The 12078-nt window shown below is 29.8% G+C and overlaps 1 protein-coding gene across 3 annotated transcripts in view; it reads right to left on the bottom strand.

Annotated features, from left to right (window-relative positions):
* The window catches only part of LOC118198772 (5-oxoprolinase), a 187030-nt gene that overhangs the window by 16686 nt on the left and 158266 nt on the right, over positions 1-12078 (bottom strand). The window contains exons 31-34 of one of the 3 annotated variants that reach the window (XM_085822870.1): positions 10752-10912; positions 9643-9740; positions 4974-5055; positions 3876-4090 (exon numbers count right to left, since the gene is read on the bottom strand). In XM_085822870.1, the coding sequence (XP_085678996.1) occupies positions 4993-5055; positions 9643-9740; positions 10752-10912 (322 nt within the window). In that variant the 3' untranslated portion in view covers positions 3876-4090; positions 4974-4992. Of the gene's footprint in view, positions 1-3875; positions 4091-4906; positions 5056-9642; positions 9741-10751; positions 10913-12078 lie in introns of those variants that run through there. The other 2 variants (XM_085822874.1, XM_085822863.1) reach the window with 2 other exon arrangements.

Raw genomic sequence — 12078 nt, 5'->3', positions numbered from 1 at the left:
GATAAAAGAAATCATACTAACAAATTCTGCTTCGCCCGAGTTTTCTCGGGATAATAATTAACTGCAATATATATGAACCTGAGATAACTCGGGATAATCAGGCAAGCGGTTAAAAATGAACATAATTAACATAATCACATAACATAATATAACATAATCCTCTGCTAATACTCTTAAGCGATACTAATAGCGAAAATTTACTGTAGTTCCATACATCACCACATTAAGATGACAAATACACAGTTTTATTTGCTGATCCATTAGCAAGTTCCTCATTAACTGAATTAAGAACTCACATAAAAATTTTAAAAGTTTTTATACTAAAAAAAAAAAAAAAAAACTACTTCTTGAATTTTAAGAGCAATAACTAATCAACCGAAACTTCACACAGATCTAGTACAAAATATATTTTAACACTGCTAATAACAATAACCAAACTGCCCCCACTAAATCTGGAATTAGTTTCTACCATCACAGACTTCAAAAATCTTATCACAAGTGTTGCTAAAATCAATGAAATTTCTTTCTTCTCAATAATTTTCAAACATGTCTTGTGTTGAAATTCATTTTTCACTTTATTAAAAGCACTGCTCTAGTATACACAATTTTTTAACCACCTTATATCATATTTCACTTTATCGCATAATTTTCATTTCAGTTCTTTCAGCATACAATTTAGTAAAAATTAAAATTTATAGTAACAATATACAAAATATGGGTCTATAGAAAAGTATATTGTTAATATATAATACAAGAATATTCATTCTATTATTTATATTTTCTAATATAAAAGAGTAAAGTACTGAAAATTAATAATTAGAATTAGCTTCTTTGAACTAGAGTAATAATCATAAATCTATGTGTATTTTATTAAGTTTCAATATTAACTCTTTTGCATTGGTACAGGCCAAATCTGTTTCACTCAAACATCTACATAAAATGCTCTTGGGATCTTCATGCACGTTCACCACTGTGTGCCGTTTTCCCTTAGGACAGGATTGCAACTTTGTGCATCAATAGCTAAACATTGATGCTAAACAAAGAAGAAGAAAGGCACATTTAAATAACAGAATTACTTTTAGTTACTTCAAAAGGATGACTGACATGTCATTTAATAACAACTAAAAACAATGAGTCATGTTCTAACATGATGGGAAAAGCAGCAGGCAGAAAATAACTGAAGCATTCAGGCGACCTGCCGATATCTGAATGGTCAGGCGTTTTTGGGCAACTTCGATGTGAAAGAGTTAAGTTCCTCCTTTAACCTGCAAATATTTTCTTTCTTCATATTGCATGGGATCTGTTCAGTCAGAATTTAATATAGTGTAATTTTAATAGTTACTTTATTACAGGTTCATCATCTAAATTTTACTATGCACACAATCGACACATCATTCAGTACAAAATTCATGAGAAAAAACAGAAGACATATCTAGCCATACAGTTAAACTCACAGTTAGATATTAGGTAAGTTTAGACACTGAATGAGTTATATTTATTTTAAATATAAAATGAATTTAATTTTTTTAATATTAATTAAATCTTATTTATCAGCATGCCTCATTTTCAAACCTGATTTTAGGATTCAAAAATTGTTGTTGCACCCATTCAGTGAGGGATTTCTTAAATATTTGTTGTTACAAACTCATACCTTTGGAAATTGTGCACATCAAGTCATTTTATAGTCTTAAGTTTTAGGAGATAAAATTAGCAAAAAATGGGAAAGGGCAATAATATGCAAATAAATACTATGCATATGGAATCCCCTTACCTTACCACTACTTTTATGTTTACAAAATAAACACTAGTTACATACCAAAATTTTGATCTAATGTCACCAATTCAAATGGAATGCGAGTCCAGAAGGACAGTGTCTTTCTGGACCCACATTTGATTTGAAGTGCCCGTAGAGGCAATTAAATCAAGACAGCCAAATCACGTCATGCGAAAATGCATGATAGTCATGGCGATCAGAGACAATTGCAGTTGAATCATCTAATCGAGTTGGAACCTTGCTTCAGGGTTATTTTATTCTGTTAGTCAAGTCTTGTTCCAAGGTTTATTTTACAAATGTGAAATTTTAAGTTCGTGATGCCCTGTGTCACCATCTGTAACCCATAATATCAATCAAATTTAAATCATAAAATGAGTGAAATTCTGCTGTCTTCATTTTCGAAAAGCCAAATTTAAATTAACCACTTATACCAAACCAAAATTACAAATTTATTCCAAAACTAAAACAAGCTAAACTTATAAATCACTAAGGGGACACATGACATAAAAGTTTTTAATTTTGGGGTAAAAAAATAAAGTAGATTGAGATGATTCTAAAAATATATAATTTATACAGATTTCAAAATTTTAAAAGTCCGAAATCTTTCATTACAAAATCCATATCAGCTGTTAAAACATATGTTCATAAACATTATTTGCCAGATCTTGTTTTATTAGCTGTTAAAAGTGTGTTTATAAGTCTATCTGGCAAACACCTACTGTCAAACTGCATTCATGAAGAACTCAAAACCCAAATGAAAGTTTTAATAATTGCATCTGAACACACATATCAAAAGTGATATGTTTAAATACGACAATATGTTTTAATGATGATGTACAAAGCGACAATAAAGTAATGAAATTATCAGGAATACAACTAGGACTTGGTAGAGTCTTTGTGGAAAATAGATTGTGATAGAATTAGTGAGGCCCATTACCAAAAGCTTTCTAAAATGGCCAGAAAGAAATATAAATTAATAAAGAAGAACAAATTGATGTAGAAATGTCAGTTCAAGATTATTATTATGCAGGAAAATATTAAAATGATTTTTCTTTATAAATTATTAGTGTTCATTTATTTATTTTTTATTTTCAGCACACTTTTCTTGAAACCTCTTCAGCCTGGAAGGTTTAAATTTCCCTCAATTGTTTATCTTAACTATTTCAAAGAAATAGTTAAGAGGATGCAGGATATAAAATTTACGATCATTAGTTTTGGACATAAAAATACTATTTTTATACGATTTTCAAAACATTTTACTAATTTATTTTTAACATTTTTTCTTTTTAAGTAAAATGTAAAATACTGCTTATTATTCTTAAATGAAATGTTTTTAACTGTCATCCAACATTTGAAGGATTTTGGTGCAGTATTCTTTAAAAAAAGTGTACCAAACTAGCACACTGTCACAAAAGATTCGTCAATAAGAGAAATTAAACAACTAGTTTTTAAAAACATTAGGCTTTTAATTTTTATTTTATGTGTTTTATATAATCTACAATTTATCTATTTTAAGTGAAAAAAAGAATCTAGATTATAAGTTTATTTTGAGAAAAGTTATACCCTAATAACTTTTGTCTCAAAATAGTTGCATTTTGCCTGTTGAGATTTAAGTAACCAACAATAAGTAAACCAATATAAGTAACCAATAATAAGTACAGAAGAGACAAGTTCTGGAAATTAGTAATATCATTTGAGCATGAAATGCAAAATAAAATGCAGAAAATATTTTTGCTCCTGTTTTTAGTTGTTCTTAAAGTAAAAAAGAAGAATCTTCATTTCTTCATTTCAATAACCTTTTCTGAGTAGAGAAGACTGTTTTATAAAAGCAATCCTTTCATAGTAAAGTTTTCATAACTTCTTAATCAGGAAATTCAAACATAATTCAGCAAGCATTAGTCGTTGAGGTGAGATAGTGTTCTACAAAGCGGACTGTCATGCCGCAGGTAGTGAACTCAAGTTATAGACGAGAATGGATGTCTTTTCCCTTTTCATTTATTATCCAAATGTCTAATCAGGTCAAATTACAATTCTTGGAACACTTTTTTTTAAACTCGTACATCAAAATGGTTGATTAACTGATTCAATGGAAACAGCTTACCAAATGAGTGTCCGTCTTTAGGACAAGATGCTTTCTTGGAGGACTTTTAAGGTGAATTTGCAAAAAATTCATGCTACACATGGGAAGAACCTTGAAAACCCCCATGCTGCCAGGACTTATGTCAAACTACCATAGTATAGCAATCTTATCAGTTAGTTGCAGGTGGATATTTTTTACATCAGTTCTTTTCAGGAATATTTGAATCAAATAAAATCCTGAAAATTTCATAAAAGTGAATATTAAATTCTCCATGATCAAATTAAGTCAATGAAAAAAAAATATTCAAAATAAACCAAAAACCAGAAGCACAGTGGTAAACTGAAAAAAGGGGGGCAAAAATGCCAAAACTAGAAATGAATTAAGAACTTTATATCTTTCACTGAATTATCATTAGTGGGTTGGTGCAATGAAAGAATTAAATAAATCAGAATGGTTTTGAACGAATTAAGATAAAAACTACTTAAAAATGATCTCAGAAAAACAAAGTAATCTGTATCTTTATCAGTCTCAGTCTGCTCAAATTAAAAAAAAAAAAAAAAAATTAAGTTTGATACTATTGATTTTGATGCTATACTTTTGCAATTTTTTGCACTACTCACAATGGCCTGCAGGGTTTAAACTAATAAAGACACATATTACTTTGATTAATTTTTTGCGATTATTAAAGTATTAAACTTAATTTGTATCACTGTTGGTTCAGAAGCCGACTGCCATAAAAACTTTAATTTGTATCGCTGTTAGTTCAGAAGCAGACTGACGAATAAACTTTAATTTGTGTCGCTGTTGGTTCAGAAGCAGCCCAGCTTATAAACTTTAATTTATGTTGCTGTTGTTCATAACCAGACTTCTTTCATTCCACCAACCCCCTCGATGACAATAGTTTGAATTGGCAACTTTCTTTCTTTTGGCATTTTTTGTGCCTATTGTGCAGTTTGCCGATGTGCATCTGGTTTTCTTGTTTTGCATATGGTTTCTTACCTATATAATGAAAATATTTAAAATATTCAATTGTTTAATAAAATTAATGTGTATAATTTCTTACAAAATTTTATTCACATATTTAACAATTCTTTGATAAAATTTAAAGTAGAATAGTACAAAAACTTAGGATTGCATTTTAAGCTTCATCTTCAGCATAACCATAACCACCACCTCCAGGGGTTTGAAGCAACAAGGCATCCTGAGAAAACAAAAATCAGTTACATCAACGAAATACCAAAAGTTAAAATTTTGTTATTAATTATTAAGGTACATAAAATATAAATTCTGCTTTATGTTCCAAACTTATACCATTTATATACTTTTCAAGAAATTCTGGTACTTTCTAGTTAAAGCAGTCAACATGTCTGGTTCCCAAAGCTTGCAAACTTAATTGTTCAATCTATAAACATGCAAATTCAAAAAGTTGCAAAAAGCTTATTTCTTGGTCGCTTTATCAGAAAAGTACCAAAATTATTTAATTCATTATATCACACATTGCATGCATATATCTTAACTATTCATATATGGCCCATTTTCAAATTTTGCTTACATATGCTGTTCCAGAAGAAACAAAAATAAATTCAAGATAAATTAATATTTAATTTGAACAATGTGTTACATAATGATGACTATAACTATATTTCTGCATTTTAAAATATAAAAAAAAATTAATTGAAATTTATTTAGATATAAATTTAGTTAATCAATAAAAATAATTTGTCCTCCACTTCATATCAATAACTTGAGATTATTCTGCCTAAAGGGTACATTCTCAAAGCAGTCAAGCTTACCTTAACTAGTTTATCTATATCACTGAATATATACTGCCTCTTTTAGGCAGATTTACAAACAAATTGTGGGTAAAATAATCTCAAGGTAACGGACTTGGCATGAAGTGGAAGACAAATTATTCTTCTTGATTTGCTAAAGATAAAAAAAACTTCTGTAATTAATTTTTATAAAGAATATAACACACTAATAGTTCATATTCAAAGCGATTAAAATTCCTTATTTAAAGCAATCAATTAGGTTACCTTATTTTAAGCAATAAAGAGGTTGAATAACATAAAACTTGAAAGGGACAGGCATTTTTGCCTAAGATCACTTTTAAGATTTATATCTAAAAAATTTCAATATTTTTTTTTATATTTTAAATTCTAGAAATATATTTATAGTCGTCTTTATGCAAAGCATTGTTCAAATTAAACTTTAAATATTAATTTATCTTGAATGTTCTTTCTCTTCTTCTGAGACAGCATATGTAAGCAAAATTTTAAAAAAATGACCCATATCTTAATACATTATAACATTAATTTAAATCACACATTTTATACATGAAAGGGACAGAAAAAATATATATATATCAGAATATATAGCTCATGGGTATAACCTTCATTAATTTCATATTAAAAAAAGATATAACCTGGGTTAATCTTATACTGAAAAGAAAACATCCTAGTCTTTAGAATTTCAGTGGACATTTACGTCAAGATAAAGAATGAGAGATTCTTAACATAACCCACGAAATAGAAATATAAGAATAAAATTTAGTGATTGAAATAGAAAGCAGAGGTGGTTTATTGGCCACTGTACAGCCTGGATAATTTTTCATAGAAATGAGTATGAAAGAATGGATGAGTCCTAACTTATTGCCTGAGATATATATAATGGCCTTAAAAATGTCATTATTATTACTCATATTTATGAGCCATAATATACATGAATAAACATTTATTTTTTTCATGGCAACAAAAATTTGTAAAATTTATATACATTTGAGGATGTTTTTATTCCATACTCAATAATTAAGTTAGCTTAACAGTCCTATCCATTATGATATAGTGGATACTAAAATCCCAGACATCATCATAACTCACCCTAAAGTATACAGAATGACAATTACTGAACTATATGAAATAAAATGTAAATTATTTAAAAACTACTGAATGCACAAACTTTAATCAACATGTAAATGTCACTAACAATATTCGGATTTAGGTTATGACATGTTCGATATGCCTGCCATCTTTGGTTATGATGTGGTGCAGATGGATAGCAAAGTTCTGCATGATCCACTGAAGCGTCGAAACATTAATGCTGTTGATGACCTCCTGAATGGCAGTTTTCAGCTCAACGATGGATTTGGGGTTATTTCTGTACACATTGTCTTTAATACCTGTTGAGGGTGGAGAGACTTCTTGACTGTGAAATGCAGATTCTCAGTCCCCAAAATGCACCAATTTTGCTTACTGATGAGCCCAACCAAATGAAAGTGGGCTTCATCGCTAAACCAAACCATATTCACATCAAATTCATGTTTGTCAATTATCTCAACAATAGTGTTGGCGAAACACAACCATTGTTCCATGGCCATGGACCTTAATGGCTGATGGGTTTGAATTTTGGATGGGAAGAGATGCATGTCTTCAACAACAATTTGTCATGGGGTCTCCCGGTTGATTCCCATCTGTTGTGCACCTCATCTGATCGATTTCCTTAGGCTGGTTTGAAAAACAGCACATGTCTGCATTTCCACACTTGTTTGTCGACAGACATTGCCAGCACTGCCATCACAAACACTACCAGTTCTCTCAAACTTGTGAATCAAATTCTTGATTGTTAGTACACTTGAACCTGTTGCCTTCAGCTTGTACTCAGTCGCAAACTTCCTTTGAACCGAAGTCGGGCTGTTATTGCTTGCACAATAGGCCTTCACAAGCACTATATGTTCAGGCATGCAGTACCATGACATTTTCACTTGAAAATGGGCCAACAATAATAAGTTGTGTGTGCATGCGCATACTAATTCCCATCGTGCCCTATGGCCAAACACGAAGTTTGAACTTCATCAGTCAAACTATTCAGAAGTTATGATGGTTTTATTTCATATAGTTCAATAACTGTCACTCTGTATATGTGTATGAGCTTACATGTACACGAAATGCCATTTGCTTATCAAACTGATGTTATTTTTCACATCACTTACCAAGTTTACAATAAACCCTACTAAAGACTTCTAAACCTATATAAACATATTCTCAGCTTTAACTTAAAATAAATTAAACGTATAATAAAAAAAATAATAATGACTGAAGTTCAAACAATGACAAAAAAACTACCCATCATTTCTATCAATAATTGTAATAAAGACTTCTCTTTCCTGAAGTTACATTAACCCTCTGGCTGCTCATCCCGCGATTTCCATGGGCAACTCAAATGTAGAAATCTGCTCATCCTGCGGGCATGTTTTTTCTTGTAGAAATGGCTGCTAGAAAACATTCAGTGGTTATCTTTATTATTTAATTAAATTAATAATTATATTGATTATTAATTAGATTTATTGAATCTGGTGCAAAAAGACTGTGAAATTGGACTTTGCCTTGAACCCTGTTTTGAACTCTATCATACTAAACTACATTTCTAAGGTATTTTTCCTCTGTGGTTTTATTTTTTAAATTTTATACATTTTACTTTTTTATATTATGCAATAAATAGAAATTAACTGTAATTCGACTGAAATTTATTTTTAAAAAATTTTTTGGGGTGATAACATCTGAAATTGGTTTTTCTGGCAAAAGTTTCTCATGATACATGAGAAATGAGAATAACATTTTATGTTATAGAAAAAAATATTTTCTAGAAAGGAAAAATGCATTTTTCAATTCTCCAATATTTATAGATTTAACCATTTGACTGCTAAGCAATTCTTGCAAAAATGCACGAAAACTGCGGGACATATTTTGACTTGATGTTGTCTATTGACTTACATTTTATTATAATTACATTTTGGCTTGATAACGGAACAACAGAGACACAACACTGAAACTCGCAGATTTTTTCGAGTAAATGAACGCAGTGCTTTTGTGCCACATAGCAGTCAAACGGTTAAAATATGCAAAAAGAAAATTACACAATTTTTGAAGCGATTTTGGTTCACAAATTGAGCAATCAGAGGGTTAAATATTTACCATTTTTTCCACAAAGAAATATACAGTGAAATAGTTTAACTATATTACTAAATTTTTATTTTACTGAAATATTATCAAGAATTTGCATAATTTAACCCTTAAATGCATGTAGTTGCCATATGGCAGCATACTCATATTTAGTCATGTACATCAAATCAAAACACAAATTTTAGCTTACTGCATAGGTTTGCAGTTGGATACAGACTGTTTACATATATAATTTTGAGAGTTTCAGTATGGTAGCACCACTAACGGTATAACAGTCATCATTGCGAGTTATGTGCAGAGCGTGGACATATTTGTGTTTACGAATTTTTGATTCCGTATTTGTCGTTATTTTGATGTATTCAAAGTTTTAAAATATTTTGAACAAGTTTATAAGGTATGTGTTATTACATAAAATTGTTATTACACATTTGCCTATAAATTTTTTTTGTAAAAGTTAATAATATTTTTCAAAAATTTTAATAAAAACTTACTTTAGATTTTTTTTAAAGTATTTTAATTGATATCAATTCTAATGTATTTTTGACTTTAAAAATAAAAAAAAATAAAAATAATAATAATAATAATAATAAAAATAAAAAAATTCATGCATTTAAGGGTTAAAGTTCATTAAACTGAGCATATACTTGATAATATTTCACTGAATCATGTGCTTGTATAATTGTGTATAAAACACTTTTTCAAAACTGTTTTCAAAATAATGTTCTAAATAGCATCAAAATGTGTGCATAATTTGAGAAAATTAAAATTCATATTAATTTTCAATCTATAAAATCAAATTTAAAAAATACTTATTAATGGAACTATCTTACTCCTGCATAAACATCCACTGAATTTTTTGCTCCTAAATTAATAATACAGCCATCATGCCTTATAACAAGATTTAATCCTTTTTTTCCATCTTCCCCGCCTGAAGAGAAACAAATACATCTGTTTTATTTTACATTTTCACTCATTTTTACAATTTAAATAGAGGATTTATTATGTGTACGAACAAATCTGTCAAAGCATATTCTTACAATAATATTTTACGCTATACCTTTGAACAAACATCACTATAAATATTTAAGATAGAGGAATATGTTACAATTTTTTTAATTATTTAATGATCTGAAAGAGGACAGTAATGACCAAGACTTGCATGACTTTTTTGATCTATCTCTGATTACACCACAGTTCTGATAATGAAATAAAATACTTGCAATGCACAGCATGGGTCATAATTACTAAACTTTCAATGTTGTTATAAAGTTTATAATAACAGTAGTTATAAAGTTTTAGTTATAAATTTTAGTAGTTATAAAGTTTTAGTTAAAGATTTTCCTAATGCAGATCTATAGGAATTAAATTAAACTAGATAATTACTGCAAAGATCATAAATTATAAATAAAGGAAACAGAGTTATACTTTGCCAGAATGGCAACATCAGAATAAATAGATGTTCTAATATCTGACTAAAGTAATGTAAAGATCATGAATTATAAATAAAGGAAACAGAGTCATGTTTTGCCAGAATGGCAACATCAGAAGATGTTCTAAAGATCTGATATAAAAATTTTACTTGGAGTTTTTATTAAGCAGGAGGAGTTATATGTCTAAATAAAATTTATTATTGTTATCACAGATGGCTTTTTATTGCCAAGAGCCGAATTTTCACTTCATTGAAATAAAGTGCAGGAAGACAAAATTCCATCTCAACATGGAATGATGAGGAATAAGAAAATTATACCTTTCTAAAAATTAGAATGCTGCATAACAAATGCAACAGGAGGTTATTAAGATTCCTTGTTTTAAATTATTCTTAGTTCATATTAAGTTTCTTCTCTTTATAAATACATGTCAGTATAAAATAAGACTACATGTTAAAAGATATATAGTAAAAAAAATTATAAATCTTTTAATTCATTAAAAAAATTAACACCTTTTAATCCATATGGAGCAAAGACCCTTCTTTCTGTAAGAACCGATAAAGTGAAAGCTTTACGAAACATAATTTTTCTCAGAACACCATCACCACCTTTGTACTTCCCACATCCTCCAGTTCCAGGATTTAAATGAAAACTCTCCAGTATCACAGGATATCTACGAAACAATAGAAATGTTGCTTTATTTAATTGTTTCTATGCATTTGAGTATCAAATTGCTTTTAAATGATAATTCTGAAATATGATGCTTTTTTCCATCGATGTTCTAATTTCATTTTTATAGCTAAACTGCATTAAAAGTTCTAGAAAATTTGTAGGTACAATTCGGTTTTGGGGACCGTAAAAAACTGCAGTGAAAATGCATGCGCAAAAGCACCAAATCTAGCAAACTTGCCCATTAAACAGCACGCCAAATCTCGCGAACGCGTTGATTTCAAATTGCGTAAGTTTTAGATAGTTCTATATTTGTAAGTTGCCATTGAAATACTAGTTTAATCTTTTAATTCTCTTTTTGATAAAGCTATGTATTTTACAATTTGGGAATTGCCAAGTGAAGAAAAGTCTGCAATAGAATTTTTTCAAAAAAAAAAAAGGCATCATTCATGATAGAAAATTATGTTTGAACAATCATGAGATGAAATTATGCTTTATCGATAACTCAGTAGCAAAATGGTGGTGCAGGAAAGAAACCTGTAATGAGAAGAAGGGATTAAGAAGTCAAAATTGGTTTGAAGGATTGAAAATCCCCTTCCTTACAGCCATTAGGTTCATCTATTTTGGGTGTCAGGAAATTACATCTGTTGAATTTTGTGAATTCCAGCTCAAGATGAACCACTGTACAGTTGTAGACTGGAACAGTTACATGCGTGAGGTGTGTGCCTCAGCTTTAATTGCTCAGCTCAAGTCTAAAATTGGTGGATGTGGCAAAATTATTGAAGTAGACGAAAGCCTTTTCAGTAAAAGAAAGAACAATGTTGGACGTGTTCTTCTGCCACAATGGGTTTTCGGCGGATTATGCAGAGAATCAAATGAATGTTTCTTAGTCGCTGTTCCAGATCGATCAGCGAAAACCTTATTGAACATCATAAAGGATAATATCGCAGAAGGAAGCGTTATTTATACTGACTGCTAGAAATCATACAAATCAGATGAACAGCAAGATGCCGGTTTTGAACACTTTACTGCCAACCACAACTACAATTTTTTGGACCCGGAAAGTGGGTGTCATACACAAACAGTAGAATGGCTGTGGGACAGTGCTAAACGGCGTAATAAACGCCATCGGGGCACTGCTCCTTACTTGTCTGAGTTTATGTACAGACG

This window comes from Stegodyphus dumicola, chromosome 1 (assembly GCF_044657685.1).
Source record: "Stegodyphus dumicola isolate Sdum_Otavi_A_Nest chromosome 1, ASM4465768v1".
Lineage (NCBI taxonomy): Eukaryota > Metazoa > Arthropoda > Arachnida > Araneae > Eresidae > Stegodyphus > Stegodyphus dumicola.
This window is presented reverse-complemented; position numbering and strand designations above follow the sequence as displayed.